Consider the following 26,123-nt stretch of genomic DNA (forward strand, 5'->3'; position numbering starts at 1 on the left):
TTTTAATTTTAATTAAAATTTTATTAATTGAAAAAATATCTATATAATTAGTGAGTTAAATAATTTAAATTTTATTTTTTCTTTCAGACTCAAAGTTCACTAATAAATGAGTACAATAAATACACAAAAAGAATTTATAAAAATATTTTATTAATTTGATAATAAAATTAAGTTATGAACTATTTTTTTTAGATAAAAATGAATAATTACATATCAATTTTTTTAAACATATTTTCTTTAAAAATTATGATAAAATATATTTATTCATTTTTTTCCTAAAAATGTTTAACTTTTGATTAAGCATATATATATTTGTCAATTTCTTTTAAGAGGCATATATGGGTCGTTGGTTATACTATATTTATTGTGTATCTACTATATATATATATTAATTTATATTTTATTTTTAATTTAAATACTTCACTTATTAAAAAATAATTAAAATAATTTAGTGATGTTTTATTCTGCAAAATACTAAAATATATTGAAAATAATATAATTGTTCAATGCATGAGGAGCATTTTTATCCATCCAAAACGGTAAATTTTACATTTATTAGTTTAGAGGGTAACGAAGATAAATATTGCATGACGAATAATTCAGGGGAGCAAAGTGTATTTTATCCTATATTATAAGTAAGAGCAAAATATATAAATCACTACATTATATTAATAAAAAGAAAAAAATAATAATTTATCAATTAATATAAATTTTAAAAAGTTGAATAAATTAGTTATTTTATCACGAATGGTATTTTTTTACTTTACAAAAAAATAATACGGCAGTATTATTATATGCTATTTGTGAGTGTGTAGGGTTTTTCTTTTTTGTAATATTAATATAAATATATTGTGGAGTCCAACCTACCCCTACCCCACCCCCAACCCCCCTACGCAAAGCCAGCCCTGCATCCAAACACTCCTATTTCGATACAAGCAAAGAAAGGGGCAATGGAAAGAAACAAAAAATGTGCCTATAAAACAGCAGCACAACTCTTCCTCGCCTTCTCACTCTAACTTCTTCTTCTGCTGCTTCCATACAACCACTTTCACACTCTTCGTGCTCTCCGCCACCCTCTCCTCCTCCTTCTTCCCTTTTCCTCTCAATTTTTCCAGATCCCTTCTCTTCAATCTCCATCAAACAAATGGCTTCTCTCACTGCTTCATCTCTTTCATTCTCCTCCGTTTCTTGCTCCTTCAAGCCAAACCAGGTAACTTCCATGATTTCTTTCTTGTTTCTGTTGGGGATTGGGTTTTGTTTTTTGAAAAATTTTACTGGGATTTTATGGTTATTTGCATTGTGTTCACTGTGTGTCTCTGTGTGATATAGTGTGAACTTTAGTTATGGGATGGCTTTTTCCTTGTTTACTCACTTCCTTGTTGAAGTGTTTGATCTTTATGAATGGATCGTGAGTTGTTTGGTTTTCTAACTGTAAATCTGTATTTTTGTTAATTGTCTGTTTCATTCATTGGGTCATAGGGTTCTTCAGCTCGGCTGTGTTGGTTGTTAATCTTCATGATCTAATGTTGTCTGTTTTTCTATTTATTTCCTCTCTGATCTACTGATTACTTGAGGAATAATCTGTTTTTTTTTTTTTTTTGTAATGGATTTTATTAGGTTTGTGCAAACCTATGGATTTCCACATTAGAGAAACAAATACATAAATAGACTTTTGATGTAGGTAATAAAGGCTATGTGCTTAATTCTTGTTTGGATATGTACAAGTGCTTTTAGTTATGGGTGCCTTTTATGCATGTCTTGTTGAGTATAGTTTCAAGCTCCTGAAATTGGTTATTTATGTGCATGTGGTTACATATTCATGAAGGCTGATTCTACTTTGATTATGGACTTATTATCATCGAAAGGGGATTGTCCTGAAAAATGATTCAGCAGTAATGGTTCTTTTGTGAAGTCTAGCTGCATTACGTTTTCTTCAGATGACTCTGAAGCTACGTTTTCCACAAAAGCCAGAGAAATTAAGTCCAAAAGAGTTTCTGAAAGACATTAGAATTAGTTCAATTTTGTCCACCAAGTGGATGAGTCGTGGATGAGGATATTCAAGATGAATTTTGTTTGATAATTTTGTGTTTTGCTATAGTATTTCTCTCTCCGGGCTGTTACGGTTTCCCTGATGTTATATTTTTGCATCTGAGCAGGTTTCGAATTTGAGGAAGGCTTCACTTTCATTCAGTGGAAAGGGCTTCCCTTCTCACAGGATGCCGGCCCTTCGGTTCCGAGTTGCATGTGCGGTACGATAACTATAGGCATCATCTTTGCTTCTCCATTGTTTTAACTTCTGACAATTTTGCTTTATTCTGTAAATGGCTGGCTGCATATAATCAAATTTCCAAATGCTCTGACTAGGTCTCACAGTCACTACAAAATCATTGTACCTCTGTTATCCCAAGAAAGAATGAAATGCTTCCATTTGACAATAATTTCTTGATGGCGTTTTTTAGTTGGTTTTTTGCAGTTTTATCATATTTTGCATGTGATAAGATAAGTTTATGTTGTTTTCAGTTTTTTCCCGGTAAAGCCCTCACAAGGCTGCTCTATAATTGCAGACAGGGTATGAATGATTTTAGTAACAAATCTGAATGGTTCTTTTGAGCAGGCAAAACCAGAGACGGTGAACAAAGTGGTCGAAATTGTGAAAAAGCAATTGGCTCTTCCCGAGGATCGTGATGTCAATGGAGAGTCGAAATTTGCAACACTTGGTGCTGATTCTCTTGATACGGTAATGGCTTCTGCTGTTTTAAGAGTGTTGTAGTGAACTTAGTACTTGTCTAATACATAATCTAGTACTAGTCTAACACTTAATCAACCCTTTCTCTGGTTACCATAACATGTTTCTACTCGTTCCAGTTTTGCTGTCCCTCTGAGGTTTTCTTTTTCTTCCTTTCTTATAAAGAAGGATCATTGCTGTCCCTCTGAGGTTGTTATGTGTTTGCTCGCTTTTAGAAACTAACTAAGTGGTGTTATATGATATTGAAATCTAAAAAACCTTTAATACGTGGTGGATAATCACATGTTGGTAATACCAATCGCCAATTTTTCAACGCGACAAACTTTAGTTTAGGCACTATGCACTAAATATCAACTATTCATTTACAAAATATTGATATGATATTGGTTGTTTCATCTTTTCAATACTATTCATTATTCTTAATAAAGTTATTGCTTATACATGACTATTTCAGGCATACCTAGTACAAAGTCCAGTTGTCCTTAACTTCTCTTTAAATGCATATGCAGTCTGTAACTAGGACTTCAAACTGTAAAACTATTTATTGCAAAATATGGCTAACATTTAAATGACTTCATCATTTTGTCACTGCTATTATTTTACTGATGTAATATAACGGCATATAGTTCCCATCCCATATATTCCTTTGCTTAAAATATATGAAGTATCATTTCTCATATGCTCTCTGAATGTCTTACCGATACATGATATAAGGATTTCAGGGTATGGGATGGGATGCAATTATGTAACTCTACAACCTTTAAGCATATTAATCTTTCATTTAATCCCATTTTGAACTTAGTTTACCTCTTAAGAGTTCAAGTTTAGCGAGCGATATAAGACATGAACGTTAGTCATGCTGTGTCCAAACCAAGAACAGTGAGCTTAGTTTATGTACAGAGTGCAATTAATACATTGTGGACGGAGACATACTTCATTTCTGTGATTCATTTTAGTTGTAATTCGAATTGCCAGAGACAGGTACTATCCTATAAATTCGAAAGACATACCATAAAACCAGTATAGTAAACGCTATTGTCCTCGTCCCCACCCCCACCCAATGGTTCTTTTTGCCTAAACATTATACATGAACTTGATCACATTGATGGTCTTCTTCCTCAACTATCTTTTGCCATTATTACTGACTGCTATATTTATACTCGTATAGGTTGAGATCGTGATGGGACTTGAGGAGGAGTTCGGGATCAGTGTTGAGGAAGAAAGTGCGCAGAGCATCACAACCGTTCAAGAGGCAGCGGATATGATTGAGAAGCTCCTGGAGAAGAAGTGAGAAAAAATTTCTGCACCTGTAGGCTTGCTAGGAAAGTTTTTTCTTACTTTGTTTGCATGGTATATGGAGGGATGCTTGGTACTTTGCTAGAATGAAGCTGAGAGAGTTGTTAACTTGGTGGTTTTGTCCTGTTTAAGGAACTAACTAGCTTTGTCTGTTTACGTTCTCCTGTTAAACTTGGATGGTTTATATTAAAGTTATTACAGTTTTTGTCTCTGGATGTCTCAGTCTTGGGTATGAATGTAATCCTCACAGCACTCTGGCAACTGAAGACTATGTTGAGATCATCTTGTAGTTACACTGTACACTCTGTCCTGGAACCTTAATCGTCCCAATAATATTAGAGTGGTTTCAACACTTTTAATCTTTTGTTATATGAAATTTTTAAAATGATTCTGAAATTGTGAAAATTTAACATTTAGTTTTATAAATTTCATAGAGTGTTGAGTTTTTTTTTTAATTTTAAGGTTATTTTAAAATTTTCATAAAAAATAAAGGATTAAATGTGTTCAATTTTTTTTGAAGTTTAGAATTGTTATGAAAACTCATAAAAATATTGAATTAAATTTGTTGAACTTTCTATTTTATAGGATTAAAAGTGAATTTTGCCCAATAATACAAAACCTTTAGGTGTAGGGGTAGGCATTCGGATTGGGTTGGGTTGTTCAGTAAATCTTTGACCCAATCTTCCAATTACACCTAAAATATTTGATTGATTGTTGGACATGTATGCAACATTTTAGATATATAAGAATTAATTTGTTTATTACATAATACTATTTATTGTATGATTAAATTAATTGATTGGTTCAGTAAAATATAATTAGTATCCATATATGTATAAACATTAATTTTGTGTTTTATTCTCATTAAAATTTATTATATATAACCTAAATTATTTTTCATAACAGATATAGCAACTTAGTAATATCCTCTCCATAGTTTTTCATATATTAAATTCTTAAGCATTATCAAACTTGAAAATATATTACAATCAAACCAATTTTTAGTTTGAGACATTAATTACATTTGTGAGATAGATATATAAAATTGAAAGTTATACACTCTCTCTCTCTCTCTCTCTCTCTCTCTTATGTGCAATTCTTTTATTTTTTTTTATTTTAATACCTTATTTCAATCATATTGTTATTAAAATATAACTCCTCATATGTATATATGATGAGATTGTATGGATCTTTCATTTTTGCTTCAGTAAAATTGTTGTATATATACATATATCTAACTTTCATTTGTACACAACATAAGTTTATATCTTCCTTCACTTATAACTCTTCCTTTTACATGGTATCAGAGCACGCTATAATGGCTGCCAAAGATGCTGATTCCTCATCATCTGAAACAACCCACCAATTCATAAACCTCAATGACCCCGCGAACCTCAAAGAGCATTCATCAAGCATCTTCACTTTTTGAATTAATTCATTGCGATATTTGGGACTATGTTCTGTCACATTTCATGATGGATCGGGATATTTTCTCTCACTTATTAACTGATCAATTCGATCAGGCACTCGCCATCTATTTTCATTGTTCAAATCTTTGACAACACGAAAAACCATTGTTCAACTCTTTGACAACATGAAAAAACCAAAAGCTCCGCCCTCCCTCTCTATCTATCCAAGGGATGGAAGGGCAGAGGCCTTTGGTGTCCCTTCCAGTCAAGAATTGGGGCCTCACAATCACTAGCCAATAGGCTTTTCTCTCATGCCTTTCTTCGCATCTGTCAAGAACTACTTGGATTTATATGCTAAAACAAAAAGTCTTATGCTCGTATTTGTATACAAACTTTTACAATCTTGTTGAAACCCAATTTTCAGCGGAACTACAAAAAATCCCAACTGATAATGGACTTGAATTCCATCTCCCTATTTTTTTACTCAACCAAAGGTATTATACACCAAAAAACTTGTGTAGAGACACCACAACAAAATGGAATTGTTGAACGCAAACACCAGCACTTGCTTCCGAGTAGCAAGAGCTCTTCGGTTTCACTCTAACATTCCTATGAAATATTGGAATGAATGCATTCTCACATCAACTTACATTATTAATAGAATCCCAACACCACTTTTACAAAACAAAGTACCATATGAGTTATTATTTCAAACCAAACCATCTTACACGCAATTCAATAGGAAAAGCTTTTGCTTTATCTCTTACCCTTTCATATCAAAATCTTACAAATATGTATATTGAACCAAGTTAAAATTTTACAGAAAAATAAAAAAAGTGAAAAACAATTTGTATTTGTAAATATTACTTGGGGTGGATTTAGGACAAAACTCAAAAACCGCCACAAATCTAAACAAGTTCATAAAATTAAAATCCGTCCCTAATCTGCCCCAATTACTGTCTCTAATGATTGTTATGAATTTAAACAAGTAATGACAACCAGTTTTTTTACGATTTGATGTGATTATAAATATCTCATTTAAAGAAATTATTAATGTTCTTGATATTTGATTAAATTATATTGAATGGAGGTCAGAAATTATCAATTTTACTATTTTTTTAACATAAAAAATATGAAAAAACGGACAAGGTGGATTAAAAATTTTGAAATAAAGATTAAAAATTTATCAATTTATATATATTTTATTAAATAATAAATAATTTTATTTTAAATAGTATTATAAAATTTAACACATATAATGTATGTCACAAATACTAGTTATGATAAAATTTAGAAAAGCTCGTTATAATTTACGGTCTAAACAAAGAGACAACTTATAGTGCAATATACACTCATCTGATACAATCATGTAAACTTTGAATCATCTATTGAGTGACCCTTTTCTCATGTCCCACTTTTATATATATATATATATATATATATATATATATGAAGAAGTAAGAGCAGAACATTAATCCCTCCAGGCTCCACCTAAGTATTAGCCATGTCCAGACAAATTTACTTAACTGGAAAGATGATTACTTTACCCCTTTTCACCTTTTGGACTTCAAACTTTTCAAAAACTCAACCCTCATTCAATTGGGGGAAATATCATTTTCCACTTTTAATTTCTAGTTAGCGGTGGGATTCTCACTTTTGATATCATAACTTTTAGAAAAAAATAATTTTTTTAATTTTATGAAATTTTTTGTTAGAAATTTTAATTAAAAATGTCACGTGTTTAGCATATGACTATTAGAGTCTTCACACTTTAAGTTCCATTAGTTATGGAATTCTCATTTTTTCTCTCATAACTTTAAAAACATAGTACTTGGCCCCCATGCACTTAGCAGTCATGTGGCCTTTTACTGTTAAGATCTAACGGAAAAGTACCGTGGAAACAAAACTGCTACTTTTTTAAAATTATGAAATTAAAAGTGACAATCTCGTAACTCATAAGATCAAAAATGAAAAGACTCCCACTTTCACTTGCATGCTTAAAACATTGTTGAGTGATATATTTGTGCTCAATCAGAGAATTAACATAACAAAGATTCAAGATATATAAATCAAGAAATTCAAATTCAAATCAAGAACCCTAATAGTTATAAGCAAATGACATGCATTATATCATATATACACTAAAAGGTTTAAAACCACATAAATTCCAAAGCTGCAGAGAAAAAGAGAGTGCACAGTATCCATTCATTACAAAGGCAACCTCACACTAGGAAAACCACCACCAACAACCAAAAAGCCAAGAACATCAGAAATAGATCAACCCTAAACCCCTTCAAGACCGACGATTCTTGCAACGTGCCAGACGGTGCAAAAGCGGTACTGAAGCCCGTTATGTCGGGGTTTGGAGGGCTGCGACTGGAGGGAATTGTTGGCATGAATGGTCCAATTGGGGAACCGGCCGTGGCCGTGGCCGTTCCACCAGCACAGGGCAAGAGAGGAGCAATATCAGGTGGGAGTTGTGTGTATGGAGGTGGAATTGGCAGCAATGCTAGTGTGGATGAGGCCACAAAGGTTGTAGCAATGGCTGCTGCAAGAATGGCTAAGGAAGGCATTGTAATGATAGTGGACTTGGAAAGGAGTTTGATCACATGACTTGTATTTGATGGAAATGTTGAGGGTACGTACCATATGATTGAGGAAATGAAAAAGGGTGTGAATTAATCAATATGGGGGTGAAAGTGTGACAAGAATTTGTGATCATTGGGCATTTGATGAGTGTTAAAGTAAATGGATTGTGTGTGTTGGGCAAGTGGATCGCACGCTGGGTGTTACATCAATATATAACATCAAAGTGTAATTAAAGATTCACACGGACAGGTCACAACTGTAGAGTGGATGAAAAATTCTAATCTGAATTGAGTTTGGTTAAATTTGAACTGTGATAAATATAATACACTTATCATGTAATTGATAATAAATTTAATTCGTCGCGACCAAATTCGATTAAGAATTTTTCAGAGTGGAGAAGTTAAAGATTGTTTGTTAGTGGATTTTATACAGAGTGGTTTGTTTTGAAATGCTTGATTGGCGCATGATTTTGGGTAGCCCGTCAGAGTGGAGAAGTTAAAGATTGTTTGTTAGTGGATTTTATACAGAGTGGTTTGTTTTGAAATGCTTGATTGGCGCATGATTTTGGGTAGCCCGTGAAGGAGGGGGGGCCCTCTCCCTTTTTGGTTGTTGGTATTTGAGTACTTAGTCACGGGAAAATTCTTGTTTAGGTTTGCTTAATTTGGTTGATCTTTTCCAAATTGAAATGAAAACCCCTTTTGACGTAATTTCTTGTAACGATTATGTCGAAGCTACTTATATTTAATTCAAACAAATTGGCATATTTAGGAATGGATTTTATCTACATAATTTGTATGTATGAAGTATAATATGAATGTAACTTTAATTTGCGATTAAAACAAAATTAGACTGAAATAAAATCTATTGTCACCTTGAAAAATGAAAAAGACAGTGTAGAGTGTTTGTTACTAGCTAGTCAAATTAAGCTAATTATATTGGATTTTTCTGATATTTATTATAATTATAAATATTTTCTTATTATTATTTGAAAAAATACAAATACTCACTTACAATTAATGGTCTCTAACAAATATTCAATCTTAAGAGTCTATAATAAGTAGACCACCATTAATTTCAATAGGTTATTTGTAACTTTCCGAACGAGAAATGTATTTGTAATTATGACAAAAATTAAAGGAGTCCATTGTAATTAACCTCCAAATTAACCTACCAACTTCAATTAGGAAAATTCTTGCGGGAACCAAGTTTGACCGAATCAAATCAATCACAGAGTAAATGTATCACACTTGTTATGTAATTGGTCACTTCTCATAAATTATACACCAATCACGCAACAATTATATTATACTGGTTATATGATTTATTCAAATTCGGTCGAGCCTGGTCCAAGCTAGAATTTCCCCTTTAGTTTAGGACATTGCTTTACTAATTTTTACTTTCCTTTTTCTTTATGTCTAATTTTATGTTTGATTCTCTCCTTTTCTTTTATGCCTTTCATGGGGAGAGGGATTGATTACTCTTATTTTCCAGATTACCCAGAAGGGAATAAAATGCTAGAATCAGAAAAGCATGAAAGGGAATTGGATGCTGGGAGAACAAATGGAGTTGAACTCGACATATATTGTTATGATACAAAATGTTACATAGATACCGTAATACAATTAGAAAAAGGGACATGAATAGATTGTGTCACCTTGTGAGCTTCTGCATCTGCAGGGATTGTCTGTCCTGCTCTTTTTTAGGAACTATTTTGGTTCCTATGAAACAGCCAATCAAATCATCAGTCCAACTTAGCAATGAAAGGAAAATTTTCACATTTGATAAGAACGCAGAAATATAATCGATTAGGTGTATGCGAGTGATACAAACCTCAGAGGTAAAACCTAACGATGTATCCGCTGCAACTCCTTTGCCACCCGAGAGGAGGCATCAACTACGCTTTTTATGTTGGAACCTCTAAGATCCGAAATAATCGCTTCAATTTTTGCCATGTCCGACGTACAAATTGATAATATCATTGAATGTAACAGATACTGTCGGCAGGAAAAACCAAGAGCATGCAGAACTCGCACTACCACCAAGTGGGAGGTGCCATTGCCGCCCGTCTCAAGTAAAACAGGGACCTTGTAGAGGTTCATTAGAAAGTTCATGGTTGCTTCTCTTGGAGCTGCCTTGAACAGCAAAACCAAACATTCAGATGCCAAATCGGCAATAATGACCTCACAGGACTTGCTCAGTTCCAGCAAAACTCCAACATTGGCCCCAAAGTCTATTATATCTTTTATGGACGGTTGCTGGTCAGCTGAATTTTCGCTAGGACCGTCATATAAGAGTGTGGGCTGCTTTGAATGGACAAAGCCTGTTCTAGAGCTTACAGAGCGTAAAAGGAATGCCCTACAAAGACCAAGTGTTGGCTCGATGAAATCTTCCATCTCCTTTGCATGAACAAATTCTAAAAGATTTCCAATCTTCCTCACTACTTTTAATTGGGAGAGGATCCTGGTTTCAAGTTCTGGGGCAGATGCTAGAGCCAGGCAAAGCATTACATTGCTTACATTTATAGTTGAAAAATCACCTAGCAGAGATTCAAAGCACTGTGGGACTGCTTTCATGTGAAGAATATCTGAGGTCTTTATGTAATCGGACTCAATGAGCATCACAAGCAATTTCTGGGCATACATAGGAATGGGGTCTTCATCCTCAATCAAAGATGGGTAGAGAGGGAGGAAGTGAACATTAGACACAGACTTCAATTCTTCTGCTGGCCTTTGTTCATCCTCGAATGCCTCATTCAGGAAAAGGACCATGACGTCAAAGAAAATCTTCAAGCATAGAAAACGGGCATCTCCATCTTTGTTTCCCTTGTATAGAGTAGTCAGGCCAGGAAGAACTTGGCGGATGAAAATGATGGGGTTATTACTGACTGCCGTTGACTCCTCTGAGATTGATTCCAGAACTCGCAGAAGAGTTATCTGAAAGTCATCCCTGCCCTGAGATAAGTAACAAAATAGACACCATTGTGCAATCAATTACCTGATTGGATATTACAAGTTACAAAATCTAGTAAGCTGAAAGTCTCAGCAATAGAATTCTGTGCTTGTAAGATATGGACAAGCCCTTGTTAAAAAAAATCCAAATATAATGACTACAGAAGGCTGAAATGTTTCCGGAGTTATGGAAATATTACATAATGCAGAGGTGAGAGTGAATATACAATCAAAGATCTGAATGCTGCATCAACATACAGATACATAAAGCATTTTTTTTTTTTTGTATATTTACTTTAACAGATGTGCATACTGTAGTTATATGTAGTCCATGCAAGGGAACAGTTCAAAAATGATTGTTGGATTTAAAAGCTAAATGTAGTGCCACAAGTACCTCTTTTTACATGCATTACTAATTTCCTATTACAGGTTAAGCTAAATATTAAATGAAAAGAAACATAAAACTAAATTCTTTGGAAGGATATACTGAGATTAGTAGGCGATTAATGCTCTTTATGAAGTAGTACAATATCAAAGAAATCATCAGATTAGTGGTCACAAGCATGCCAAGCAAAAATGAAGTTGGAATTGCTTCTAGGAGGCAAAACTTAGATCCTACTCTCTTGAACTTCAGATTAGAGTAAGCTACCTATAATCAGTGGAATTCTATCGTAGAACAAGATTGACCTTAGGTTTTGGACAAATGAAGTCTGACCTTTCCATAAATTGTTCTGCTAGTTATTAACATATCCAACAATAAGAAAGCAATATAAACCAGTTATAGACATGGCAAAAGCATTGATATTCTATACAACTCAGTTAGGTTCATAAGCAGAAAAGGACAACATAAAATATACACACTTAGTTTTCAGTTATTTACCTGGAAAGGCAATTCTGTCAGTTTAAGTAGATTTGCCACCAGCTGCAGTACCTGTGGGGTGACTACTGAATGCTTAAATGAAGAACTCCCTAGAAGGTGGAGAACCACAGGAAAGAAATGAATACTGTTCTTTGGAGAATTCCGGCTGTTGAGACCTGAAATCTGTCCATGACGCCTGCCCCCCAGAAGTTGTTGAATATCTCCTGTAATAGATTCCAGCAAACCTGGTAAAGCTGACACCACAGAATGCACAAATGCTTCTAGACAATGCTGCACATATTTATCTTTCTCTTTCGCAAGCCTATCCACAGTTGACAGCAGTCTTGCATTGCAGAAAAACTGTGAGAGACATCTCTTCCCATTTTTACAAAGTAAAGCCACAAAGAGGAGTGCTTTGCCCCTCAGGACTTCACTTCCCTGTTCAATAAGTGAGATGAGATTTGAGACAAGATTCTTATCTTCCATTAGGGGAAGAAGGTGTCGCCCAGCATTTGTCAGCAAATGGCTTCCTAGCATTGCCATGTTTAGAAGGTTTAAGCAGATTTGTTGTTCACGTTGATTGCCCTTGAAAACACTAGAATTGATGTCCTTGAGAGGAAGCTTCTCAATAACTTGTTGAATGCTGGGTGGGCTGAAACGAACAAGACGAACCAAACATGATCCAGCAGTGAGTCTCATGCTCTCTTGTTTTCCTGGAGCCCTGAATATATAACAAAGGTTGCTAATTACATCTTGGCTGGTGAAACGTGTGGCCCAATATCCTCCGTGACTAGAGATGTTCTCTATTGTTCTTAAAGCATAAAGCTGAGTAAGATCATCCTCTCCTTTCCGTAAGACAGATGAGATCAAAGAGATCAATGAATTTGGAACCTGACAAAAGGTTAATCAATCAAGAAAAAAGGGCAATGGCTCAAGTATAAAACACCAATAAACCACATAAGTTGAAACACAGTATCAATAAAATATAAAGGCAGCTGTTTGGAACTTATCAGTTAATTAGATGAAATTCAGATGATTGATTGCAGGGCAAAAAATCAAAACAAACCAGGTTAACATGCTCGAAGAGTCATAGCAATACTGAAAGAACCTAACCTGCCAGCTAGAAGAGGGTCGGCTGTCTTTAGATGGAGATTCCTGGGGATTATTATCCCTTGCAGCATCATTTAGAGTTGATATGTAAAAGAGCAATTCACCCATAGCAGCCATAGAAAACCTTCTCACTTTTTCTTGTCTGTCTCTGAGGCCATCGGTGAGAGCACCTAAAATTCCAGAATTTGCCAAATCATCTCCAATGGAAGTGGAATGGCGAATCAACAGGCCTATTAGTGATGACAGTTTTACACGCAAAGCCAATGCCTTAGACTGCCTTAACATTTTGACAATAACAAGCATTATTGGCCCATTAGTCAAAACATTGGCAGCCTCAGCATTGGTGCCTAAAATCTCAAGATACCTAATTACATTTTCCTTCTCCCCATTGACATTCCCATTCAGGATACTTACAATTCTGTTATACAGAATATCCAATTTATCCTTAGGCAATTTCACAAAATCAGATGGTGGAAATGCATGAAATGGAAGGGAAGGAATTGCATCTGATCCTTTATCAAATTTTCTGCTAGGCATTACTGGTCTGACTGAGAGATCAGATGGATGCCATAGCACATCTGAGAGATCTGAAGATGATTTTATCGCATCAAAGTCAAGGGCACGCCCAGAAACATCTCTGGTCCTTGGGGTCTTGAGCTGAGGACTAGCAGTAGGTGGTGTAGGCGCCGCAATGCTCTCCTCCATGTGGTCTGAAGATGATTCATTTTCTTGTGATTTTGACTCATTGAATAAAGGTGTGTCAACTGTGTTAGATGTGTCTGACTGATTTATTATGTTGTTCATCTCCTCGGGCTTCCCCTCATGCTTGCTTGGAGTTGATATGTTATCTTCAGCGGTAGAGGATGCAATGTCAGACCCTTCAGTTTCATCATGTCCATCATCTTCTGTGCTCTCATTGAAATCAAGTTCCATGTCATTATTTTCAATTTTGACTTCTGCCTCATTCTTAGTGTTATTAGGTAATGGTCTTCTGTAGTTCTCTTTCTCATTTTCCCTCTGCAGGTTGGATTTTGCAATCCTTGAAAGCCTCAGGAGATTCACACCACCCATATTATTTGAAGCATCTTTGTCCTTACCATCAGGTATTCTACCTGAAGCTTTCGTTTGGGGTTTACGGCTGTTATAGACACCCCTAATTGGTGTATCTTCTCCTTTCACTCCCGCAGTAAAATTCTCATCTTGTTTGCTAGGCACTCTTAAATCTTTTCCACAAGTGTTGGACAAAGTCTTGTTTCGAAGAGGTCTATCTCCATTGCGCTCTGTAAGCCGCGGTTCAGAAGACAGCTCTATCATGTTAGTAAACGCAGGCTGAGGAGGTAGTGTCAGTGGAACAAACTTTGTTCTCCAAAAAGCATGATTGCAAAGTTCAGGCCACTGTATCCTTTCAGCTGGATCTTTGATCAAAAGAGAATTTATCAGATTTACAAATGGACGGGTTGGACTACCAGGAAGAGCAGGAGGTGCATCTAAAAGAATTGACTTTGCCAACTGAGTGAATTCCTTCTGAACAAATGGAGGCCTGCCAGTATAACACTCATACAGTACACAACCAAGAGCCCAGAAATCAGAAGCGTATGAATGAACACCTCCATCTTGGAATAATTCAGGAGCCATGTAACACGGAGTTCCACGCTTTGCTTGTGGAAGCTACACCCATGCAAGTGAAAACATAAATAGAAGACTCAACGGAAAAAATAAAAATCTAATAGAAAACTATAAAACCAAACCAAGTGACAATTTCATTAAATAAATTAAAGTTAACTATAAATCAGCTACTCATAATTCCTGATGGCAGAAAATATAAGCTTGAAAACCTACCTGGGAAGAAGGTGTCATGGATATGTCACTCAGTTTCCTCGCTAATCCAAAGTCACATAACTGCAGCAGAGAATATAAAGGAAATCTCTTGGTCAGAATTTTACTGAACACTTGCAATGATCTATGTGAAGAAGGGTTGACATAATACCTTTGTATGTCCATTTTCATCCAGTAGAATGTTTGATGGTTTTAAGTCACAGTAGATAATTCCCTTTGAATGCAAATACCTGAATATGAGGCCATTAGTAATTGAAAAACATTCAGTTGCGATAATTGACAAGAAAGTCCGGGGAAAACTCCAAATCTTACTGCAGGGCTCTAACAAGGTCATGAGCCAAATCATGTATAGACTCTTCAGGAAGCTTACCATCCTGCCATATATCCATTAAATCATTGTTAAATCAATGAGAGATTAGTCAAAAGTTCCAATAGAAGGCCTCAGTGTTGGTAAGAGAAGTATACAGAAGAGAATGCTCCCAAGTCCCAACGTATAACGTGCAACACCACACTCAAAAGGTGAATCGATTAACAATCATATTTAGTGGGCAAGAAAAATAAGCACTTGCTCAAGCAATAGTTTGAATATTATGAGCTGAGACAGAGTATCAAGCAAAACAAGCTGATGTGAGAAAGTTTCCAATATAAGACAAAGTTCATGCTTTGAGGTTCAGCTTGTGGCATGAGAGAAAATACATGTAATACACCATACTGTACTTAACTACTAATATATTTACACGTAACAGAAAACTCAATTGCACGAAACTATTTGTTTAGAAATTGCAAGCTTGCAAGGTGCTATTGCCAAGCATTAAGATCAGCTAAATGAATATGTTAGGCTGCTTGCTTCGACCAAAATCTTAGACAGCAGCTTCACAGGCATTCAATATCACCTTCTTCCTTTCATACTTTCAAGAAAACATCCTTCTTGTTATTTATTGGAATAGTCAAAAGGACAAGAAATTAATCTACATGTTTTAGAAAGAAATACAGTTCCCATTACTATTCAGGACAACATATGCATTTGGGGCTCATCATCATTCAACTGGATATCCTCTTGCATCTTGTGCATTAAAACAAATTGTAATACATGACTAGTTAAACAATCAATCACCTGTTGCAATAAGGTCATTAGATCTCCTCCAACACAGTACTCCAAAACTAACCACAAATGAGCTGATGTTTCATACCTGCAAAGTCAGTTAACGATAAAAGAGGGAGTAAGAACGAAGAATCCAATTTAAAACTGAGGGCATCATCAGTGGCTAGGCCATAGGTATTTGGTACATAATCTTGAAAACCCAACTTGTAGTTGATCTGCCAAAAGGAATAATACTCTACTTCTCAAAGTAGCATCAAATCTTACCATGAGTAGAATTTTAGCACATTAGAGTGATCCAAAGTGTGAAGAATTCTCACCTGTATTCAACAATAACAATAGGATCATGTAAAGTAGAAATCCAGGTCCAGGGGGAGAAAATAGCATACACATTTATGCATGAGTTCTTCTAACATGTCAAATATCTTTACGGTGGACTCCCCAACTAGAGCATCTGCAGAAAAACATTGTTCAAATTGCTCTCATGCCTTCTACCCTTAGCTTTCAGAGGTGCCTTCATGGCGAGCAGCACAATGCTCAGAAACATGGAAAAATGAAGACTTAAGTAGAGCCTTTCACATACAGGTTAGCAGGTCTCTAGGCACCATATGAAAAGCTTTCTCCAATAACTTGAGACATGGGCACCCAATTAAATTGGGTGTGGCCTGCATTTGCATCTCTGCGTGTACCATACAGAAACGATCCACGACTTCTTTAGGTGGAAGAAAGGGCTGGATACATTATTTGATTGTACTGGTTGGAAATAAGCGAGTCTAGCATTAACCTATTTTGACCTGATATTCATAACATCAATTGTTGATGCGTGTACAGAGAGCATCAAGGTCTTGCACCAAACAATACCTATATTGGTACTCACTTTCAGATGTATGGAAAACACCATAGCTTCAAACTTACCAGCTAATAAGGAAAACAAATAGAAAGTATAATTCGCACCTAAGTCCAAGTATGGGTACCTATTGGACTGAAGGGAAGAAAGGGGAAAAGAAGTTCAGCGAAGAATCTATTTTGAACTTCTTACAGGAACAGCAAGTTAATGAAGCTAAAGTTCAACAGCAACCTTCTACAAGCTTAATTTACTGAAGATCAGAAACTTAAGCAGTAACCCAACTTCAGTATTAGCTAACTGAATTCAATTTTGGGGAAACTAACGAGTGTGAATGAGATCCACTTTAATAAGATCCATGACTTTATTGCACAGCTGCATAAATCATGCAGTAGAAACACTTCGAAGCACCGAATAACTAGATGAAAAACTGAGCAAACTGTCAGTTAAATGCTTACTTCTTGAAGAACCTTGCTCCTGTGAGATTTATCCACGCTCTTAATCGCGTAATACTCGATTGTCTTCTTCTTTCTTCCTTTGTACACGGTCTGCAATTGTGCATTTCACATAAATACATTTACCAAATGTAATACACGCCCCAACAAAAATAGGAATTCCCTCGGTGATTGAATGATTACTGAGTCAGAATTACCGAGTATTTGCCGCGGCCGATGGCTTCATAAATGTGGTAGTGATTCATGCTTGGGCTTCTCCAAATCTGAGTCGATCGACGTTTTCTGCGTGTGTGTGTGAGAGTGTTTGTGTGTGTGTGTGTGAGTGTTTGTGTGTGTGTGTGTGTGAGTCTTTGTGTGTGTGTGTGTGTGAGAGAGAGAGAGAGAGAGAGCGAGAGAGAGCGGGGAGAAAGGATTGATTGAAATTCAAATTTTGGGAGAAATGACAAACGGTTATTTTGTGGGCTGTCGCCAAACAGTACCCAAAAATTTCAAATATATGTCCTGTTTGTTTTTCTGTTTCTTTTTAGGGATAAGTGAGGTAGTAGTAAAACTTTTAAGGCCGTGTTTACTTGACGGGATAGGATATATTTATTTGGAATTAATTTGGAACAACAAAGTGAATTGTTCCAAATGGGATAAACTACACATATATTTACTAGGGCATACACAATCCACAATATATCCGCCGAAATGTGTTTATAATTCCGGATTAAGTAGGATCATTTAACTGTAAAATTACTTTCTTGTACCCTTGAATTTGAAATTTTACCTTGTCTACCCTCAGCCCTAATTCGTCTTTCCCCTCTTTTGCCCAATTTTGTTTTCTTCCGTTTGACATTTTCCCAATGCATTTGTGATAAGCATAGACAAAAAGCCAAGGACTCTTTTTTTTTTTTTTTTTTTATGGCAAAAACAGAAAGCTAATTCAATGGCAATGTAAAAATAATCATAATGTTTGGATTCATTTTTTGAGTATTTTGTTGTGTTTTGTGGAAATAGAGAGAGAAAAACAAAGATAAGCAAGTGTGTATTAGAGATAGTATGTATGTTTGGATTTATTTTTTGAGATAATTTAAAATAAGTATTATATATTTAATGTTGTGTTTTGGGAGACAAAAATTACTATTCATTGTCAAATCATGTCTTTGGAGATAATTTAAAATAAGTATTATATGTTAATGTTGTATTTTGGGAGACAAAAATTACTATTCATTGTCAAATCATGCCTTTTTTATATATATTTATGTATATATGTGTGTATATATATGTATGTTTTTATGCTAAAACAATTAAAAACACATAAATAAGGTGTTTTTGAATGATGGCAGACATTGGATATGTTTTGACTTGTCTCGAAAATAAGTTGGAAATGAAAACAAACATAGTGAAGATGTTCATCAAGTTTTAACATTAGTTGAACTCTTGAAAAGCTGGAGAGTGGTGACATAATGATTCATGGATAGTGCTTTTTTTTTTCTTTTTTTTGCTTCCTTTTATCTCTTTTACTTTGCATCTTTGCTCGTGATCTCTTCTTTGGAGCCTTCTTGAGTTGCTTCTTCCAAGCTGCAGGGCCCTCTGCTTTCTCTTATCAAACACTTCAACACCCTCATCCTCATCACCGTCGTGCTCCTCATCAGATTCAGCAGCATATGTGCCTGAATCAGGTAGAGCTCCACCAAACAAAACAAAATCTCTTTCCATTTTCCTCTTCTTCCGCTACTCAATTCGCTTTCGGCGCTCTGCTTCTTCCTGCTTCTGCAAAGTCTCTTTTCACCTCTTCTTCTTCCTCTTGTGAAAACCAGTCACAAAATCTTTGAGGTCTTTTTCGTTGAAAGATACAGAGAGAGTTTTGTTCTTGAGGGCCCTCTTTTTTATGCAGCGGGCTCTTACGTCTAGAGGCCCCCGGGCTCCGTCGCCGGCCGCCGCCTCATCCATGAAACCCAAGCTTCTTCCTCGGGGTAAAAAATTGCTCTTTGCTGCAGATTTAATTTGGTAAGTGTAGAAGGCCAAACCGGACATTTCCATTGCGGTTTTGGGGGTATTATTAGCAAAGTGAATTTTCAAACGCAATGGGATAGCTGGTCGGATTGCAATCCTTAGCTCATGTGCCGGATTGTGGCACAAGGTATAATACCGAATTACACTAGGCCTTGCCTAATTTTACCGGGCCACTCATTTCGCAAGTAAACCCGCTACTAGGTGGGATTGAGGCGGATATCTGCCTTATTTCCACCTAGTAAACACGGCCTAAGTATTTTAAAATAAAACACGAGAAGTTTAGTTGTTGAAAAAAAATAGGGTGAAATATACTTTGCCCCCGTGAATTATTTGTCATATAATGATTACCCCATAAACTAACAAATGCAACACTTACCCCCAAAATTAAATTTTTAGATAATATTGCCCTTTATTAGTAATTAAAAATTTCTTAATTGAAAAAGTATATTTTATTTATAACAAAATTTAAATATAATTAGTGAGTTAAATAGTTTGAATTTTTTTTTTTTTTTTACAGACTTAAAGTTAATTAATAAATGAGTACAATAAATATATAAAAAAAATTATAAAAAGATTTTATTAATTTGGTGATAGAACTAAGTTATTAACTACTTATTCTTTTAGATAAAAATGAATAATTAAATATTGGTTTTTTAACATACTTTCTTTAAAAAATATGATAATTTTTTTAACATAATTTCTTTAAAAGTTGTGACAAAATATATTTATTCATTTTTTTCTAAGAATGTTTAACTTTTGGTTAAACATATATACATTCGTAAATTTCTTTTAAGAAGTATATATGAGTTGCTAGTTCTATTATATTTATTGTGTAATATATATTATTTATACTCGGATTTTAATGTAAATTCTTCATTTATTAAAAAAAATAATTTAACGGTGATTTAATGTATAAAATAATAAAATATATTAAAAATAATATAATTGTTCAAGGAATGATGATTTCTTTTGTCAAACCAACGGGGTAAGTATTACATTTCTTAATTTAGGGAGGTAGATATTATATGGCGAATAGTTCAGGGGGCAAGATACTATTACAACATTCGAGAAGCAATACAACAATATTTTTAAATTAGTCAATAATGCAGGTGAAACAAAGATTCAACATGCATATCCTATACTATTATAAAAGTAGACTAACACCTACATGCGTAAGATTGGAACTCACGAGCCTTGGTCCAATTTTTGTGGTTGAACGGACCAAAACAACATTTTGGATTATAAATTATAATTTTATATATTTTTTAAAATTTTATAAAATATTTTTATGGATTATATGCCATAGGGATTATTTACCTTATTTAGCCTCAAAATTTTCCTTTTTATATATATTTTCTCATACTTGCAAAAAAATCCAGCAAAGATAAAGTAGTCCTTTCCACCTCACTGCTTATATGCTATATAATTATTTTTCATCTAACGGGTACTTATAATTTCTCAAATAATGATGTTGTGTTCGTAATTATACCAAATATTTGAAAATATAAATATAATTTATCCTAATTTTAAATTCAAAAAGTTTCGAGCGATTCATCTATAAATTTGAATTATATTTTATTCAATATTTATGAATTTCAAATTCTTCTAATAAGAAATCATTTAATTTTTTTTTTAAATCATCAAATCAAAATCAAATCCATCCATTTAAATACTTCACAATTTATTTCCAAATCTCAAGGCCCACCACAAGAACCGAGAGGGAAATGGGCCGCGACCCAAACCCGGCCTAAGGAAGTCACGTGATCCACGGGGTCAACTAAATTACATCGCAATATAATTTGCGGATCATCCACACCACCCTGTCTGGTTTTTCGGGTCGGATTCCCGGACCTCAATTGAAACAAGTACTCCAAGTCCACGCGCACGACCTGCACGCCCCTCTTTACATATCGCAAGTAAAATATGGTCATTACATTATATATATATATATATATATTTCAAATACTAATAAAGAATAATTACATCGTTCTTTTATGAGGTTTAATATACCGTAGATCACTTGTGATTTGAAAAATTACATCTGACGCTTTTGAGTTTTATTTTTGTTTAACAAATAGATACCTCTATCAATCAAAATTCAATGAATTTGGTGATACTTGCAAAAAAATTGATGAAATTTTATATTTATCCGGATTGACTTCTTACTGACTTATAGCATATATCTAAATTGTTCACATAATAATAATATATGAAATGACACTATTACATAAATTTATGATATTAAAGATGAAATAAAATAAAATAAATTTGTGAAAAAACATCTAAGGTCTGATCCGACAATTATAATTAATTTTGAAATAATTTATCTTAAAAAAAAAGTAATTGCAGCATTTCGATTTAAATTTTTATAATTGATTATGAAATGAAAATTTGTAATTAAACTATAAAATTAATAATATTCTCAAAGGCAACAACGGAAGTAAAAAGAAATTGATGAAAAATAATTATGATGTGATTAAAAGCTATAAATTATAGCTTTATTAAAAAATGGTCCTAATAAAATTTAATCCAAGTTTTTAAGATATAAATAGTAATTACATTATTACATTAATATTTAAATAAAATGACAATTATATGGCTATCCTCTGAGATTTTTTGTGTCATTACACGGAGATCCCTTGTGGTTTGACAAATTGCATTTAGTGCTCTAACTTTGTTTATGTCTAACAGATAAATCTATCCATTAGTTAAAATTAATCAATTTTGCTAATATTCGCAAAATAAAAGTTCATATTTAGCATCGATTGAACCCCCTATTGTTTTATTATTCATTTATTGTAGGTCAGGTATTTTTTATTTTTTCATGATCGAGATACCTTTATTGGAGTGAAGATATATCTAGTACTCTTAACATAGTCTCTGTTAACAAATAAATTGAATCGTTAGTTGAAATTCATCGAATTTGCCGATATTGGTAAAAAAAATTGATCAAAATCTATATATGCCATCGATTGATTTATTATTGACCTATTACAAGTCAAACAAATATTTTCTAATCAAACTACGCTCATACATCTCACAGATAGTGCATGTGGGGATATATATCTTCACCTGCGAGATGTATGAGAATAGTTCAGGGATAACTAAAGATTTTTATTCAATTTTTTTGCTAATATCAGCAAAATTGTCAAAATTTTACTAATAGATGGATTTAATGTATAATTACATCAAATTTCATGAGAGGACAATGTATAAACAAAAATTATAAAACAATAAATTAAAATAAAATTCACTTGATATAAAAGTGAGACAAACGTTATACATTCGATACGATCGGTACCCATTGCCTCGAAGGAACATCAACTTTAACACTAGAGTAAGATATCGTTGGTAATTATATAATCAAACAAATAGTAAATGGATAAATTGCAACCCAACCTTCTTGTGATATTGTAAATGAGTAATTACCATACATGGAAAAAAATAGCAATTTACCTCAATGTGTTTTTAAAAACAGCAATTTACCTTATATAGGTACTAGTAAAATTTTTTTATTTTAAAAAATACACAAATAGATTATTATTAATTTTTTTATAAGGGGATGATTGCTAATTTTCAATATCACATGGAGATAAATTGAGTTAAACGGGCTAATTATAATTTTGGTCCTCATATATTGCTATTAATTCATTTTCAGTCCCTAAACATATGGAAGTTCTATTTTAGTCCTTAAACTTTTAAAATATTAATAGTTTCGATCCTTATGCCTAATTAATGACTATTTTGTCCTTTCAAATAAAATATATAGTCCAACTATATTTTCCTTATGCTCACCATCAAGCCCAACGTACTTTCGAAAATAAAATTAAGCCTCCATAAATTTATACACTAGAAAAAAAATTACAATTGGCTACAATATTAGTGGCTATAGCTAAAAACCATAGTAAATGACTACTATTAACTACGGCTAAACAAAGTTGATGCAAAAAACTAATTTTTCCACAATGAAAAAATTATTTATCACGTCTAAGAGTCATGGTCAAACATTTATTATGATAAATGATTTAGCCACATTCACAAAAACCACGGCAACAACCGTTGTTTGGCTGTGGTCAATAACTATTTGCTATGACTATTTATTATTAACCATAGTTAAATATTATAATTCTTCTAGTGATACTTTGCTTTGACCGCCTTGTTCCCGGGGTATTTCAAGTTATCGATTTACAGACTTTTTCCAACCACACTATTCAAAAATACTAAGGATTTGGAATACTCGGAAACAAAATAATCAAAGAAAGATATAAATTTATTAAGGCTCAATTTTATTTTTGAAAGCATGTTGGGCCTGATCATGAGCATAGGGAAAAAATGGACTATGTGTTTTATTTGAAAGGAAAAAATGATCATTAATTAGGCCTAAAGATCGAAACTGTTAATATTTTAAAAGTTAAAGGACTAAAATAAAACTTTAATATATTTATGAACTGAAAATAAATTAGTGATAATATATGAGGGCAAAATTGTAATTATCTCGAACTAAACCCAATAGTCAATACATTTGATCTCACTGCCGGTTATTTCCACAACCCAACTGAGCGCGTGACAGTCACATAGTTGGTGGATTAGACCCGACAAAATAATCAATGGCCACGAATTCGTCACTATTACCAAAATAAATTATCAAAGAAATAAAACAAAGAAGGAATGCTATAAAACTCCAACTCCCACCCACCCTTCGCCTCACTCTTGCATGTATTGTTGCTACTAGAATCTTCTTCATTCTCGTTCTCACTCTCTATCTACAACAGGGGTGCTCTGAGGTAAAAAACTTTCGTCAAACAACTACGGCCCAGATTCATACATATTGGCTGATGTTAACAGATTTATATGTTCTGTTTTTCCTTTTTATTTTTTTGGATTCGATTCGTTATCTGTGGTTAGATGAGGATGAATCATTTTTCTTGGTCAGCGTTTTTGACTCTTGGGTTCATCTTTGCTTGATCTCGAAGCTGTTTGTTGATCTGTTGTCCTATAGGAGTGTTGTTCCGTTGAATTGTTCTTGTTTTGTTTTTTGAAGTTTTTAATCGGTATATTTCCCTCGTGAATGGTTTTTCTCTGTTGGGGTTGTATTCATCGGTGGGTTAAACCGTAGATGGGATTAGCTTGAGGTGTTTGGCGGTGTTTGTTTATGTATTTATTTGTTTTTTGTGAAGTCATTTGCAAATTTGTGCGACTGAATTCAGATGTGGATGGGTTTCACTTTTAGTCACTTGTCATGTTGTGTTTATTTATATGTTTTTTTGAGTTGTCAGAGAGAGATTGAAGTATATGGTGTTATAGGAAATTGTGGTTTGGATTGAGAGTTTCAGGGATTGTCCTTAATTTTCTTGTCCATTTTTGTGAACTGTTGTTTCTTGAAATGGTATTCTGTTAATTTTATACCATCCTGTTAATTTTATTTTTGTTGAGACTTCATTTTACTGCTTATGTTTTAAAATCTTTCAGTATTTGAGAAGTCTTTGGATTTGAACTCTGCTTTTTTGTTATGAATCCTGTGTTGTTGTGTTTATGTCGGACCTCGATGCTTTTGTTTGCTAAAGAAGTGGTGGGAAAAAGAAGAGAATGGATGTTTTTGCATGTGTTGTCTGAAAGAATGTTCGCTATAAATAAGAGCCCTTATGAATGCAATAGGTTTAACTGGTCTAGTACTCGTGTTCCGCAACGTGATTTGAAGCCTTACAATATTTGCGTGTGTATGTGTGTGTAATCATACATGTATTAATTTGAAATTTGGAGGTTGTGATGTTTGACAGCTAATACCATTGAGATTTATGTTTCCCAACCTTGACGTGTTTCGTGCGGCATACTTGTGTTTGATCTATTATTTGTATCTGACTAATTAAGTTGCGTCATCATAACTTTGTAGATCACACACAACAATGGTGAAGGCTGTCGCAGTGCTCAGCAGCAGTGAAGGTGTTAGCGGGACCATCTACTTCACCCAGGAAGGAGATGGTATTACTCATTTTCATCAAATTGAATGCTATTTCACTATTTTTTTAGTTTAAATGGATGTTTACACTCTTGTTTGTTACGTTCTTTCTTCAGGCCCAACAACTGTGACTGGAAACCTCTCTGGGCTTAAGCCTGGTCTCCATGGCTTTCATGTCCATGCCCTTGGTGACACCACCAATGGCTGCATGTCAACTGGTAATTTATGTCTATTATGTTGTATGTCTGAAATACTTGTTGTATCAATACAGGTTTCTTACTTTACTTTGGCCGATTGAAATTGTGATATTTCATTTTCTGGTAATTTCTCTCTGCAGGACCTCACTTCAATCCAGCTGGCAAAGAGCATGGTGCTCCTGATGATGAGGTTCGCCATGCTGGTGACCTTGGCAATGTCACAGTTGGAGAAGACGGTAATTAGTCTCTTTTTCTGTACTCTATATTTTTTTCTATCTACGTTACAGTGAAATTCTTTATCTTTTGAAACTGACACATCAAAATAAGAGTTGTCGTTCCTAGCCTTCACTTCCAGTAGTAGCTTATGTTATTGCTTCTACATTTGGAGCAACATGTTTTAAAGCACATATGTGTTTCATGGAATTCTGATACTAATGGAAGCTGGTAAAGAAATGTATGCCACAATTTTTGGGTTTCAAGCTTTTCTATTCTGTTCATTGGGCATTTATTGATTGGTTGTGGTGACGACATTTTGAGACTACGAGTGCTGCATGAAGTAACAACCTGCTACTGTACTTAACATAATCAGATTGTGACATCAATATATCCCTCATTTCTGCCTTCTAAATGTTTCAGGTACTGCTTCTTTCACCATTGTGGACAATCTGGTACATTATCTTCACTACCATATCCTGTAAATACCTTTGATTGGTTTTCTGGCTCAAGTATCGTAAGCTTTGTGGAATCTTGCAGATACCACTCTCAGGCCCAAATTCAATAG

The 26,123-nt window shown here is 34.1% G+C and overlaps 3 protein-coding genes and 1 pseudogene across 3 annotated transcripts in view; 2 read left to right on the top strand and 2 right to left on the bottom strand.

The window, feature by feature from the left end:
- On the top strand, positions 970–4,264 carry LOC105156924 (acyl carrier protein 1, chloroplastic-like). The gene is made up of 4 exons (XM_011073189.2): positions 970–1,210; positions 2,157–2,249; positions 2,615–2,737; positions 3,915–4,264. Exons 1-4 carry the CDS (start codon positions 1,145–1,147, stop codon positions 4,035–4,037), a joined length of 405 nt encoding a protein of 134 aa, XP_011071491.1. The 5' UTR covers positions 970–1,144; the 3' UTR covers positions 4,038–4,264.
- Positions 9,587–17,697, bottom strand: LOC105156925 (serine/threonine-protein kinase RUNKEL). The gene is made up of 11 exons (XM_011073190.2): positions 17,389–17,697; positions 17,195–17,284; positions 16,160–16,212; positions 15,908–15,983; positions 15,106–15,167; positions 14,945–15,023; positions 14,797–14,856; positions 12,961–14,625; positions 11,869–12,738; positions 9,871–10,991; positions 9,587–9,758 (listed from the first exon to the last, which is right to left on the bottom strand). The coding sequence occupies exons 1-10, from the start codon at positions 17,434–17,436 to the stop codon at positions 9,885–9,887; spliced, it is 4,110 nt and encodes a 1,369-aa protein (XP_011071492.1). The 5' UTR covers positions 17,437–17,697; the 3' UTR covers positions 9,587–9,758; positions 9,871–9,884.
- Positions 18,523–19,545, bottom strand: LOC105157062 (annotated as a pseudogene).
- LOC105156927 (superoxide dismutase [Cu-Zn]-like) overlaps positions 23,832–26,123 on the top strand; it is a 3,752-nt gene continuing 1,460 nt past the window's right edge. Inside the window, exons 1-6 of the mRNA XM_020693000.1 lie at positions 23,832–23,973; positions 25,080–25,168; positions 25,262–25,363; positions 25,483–25,578; positions 25,979–26,010; positions 26,096–26,122. Coding sequence (XP_020548659.1) covers positions 25,093–25,168; positions 25,262–25,363; positions 25,483–25,578; positions 25,979–26,010; positions 26,096–26,122 — 333 coding nt within the window. The 5' untranslated portion in view covers positions 23,832–23,973; positions 25,080–25,092. The remainder of the gene's footprint in view (positions 23,974–25,079; positions 25,169–25,261; positions 25,364–25,482; positions 25,579–25,978; positions 26,011–26,095; position 26,123) is intronic.

This window comes from Sesamum indicum, linkage group LG3 (genome assembly GCF_000512975.1).
Source record: "Sesamum indicum cultivar Zhongzhi No. 13 linkage group LG3, S_indicum_v1.0, whole genome shotgun sequence".
Classification (NCBI taxonomy): Eukaryota; Viridiplantae; Streptophyta; class Magnoliopsida; order Lamiales; family Pedaliaceae; genus Sesamum; species Sesamum indicum.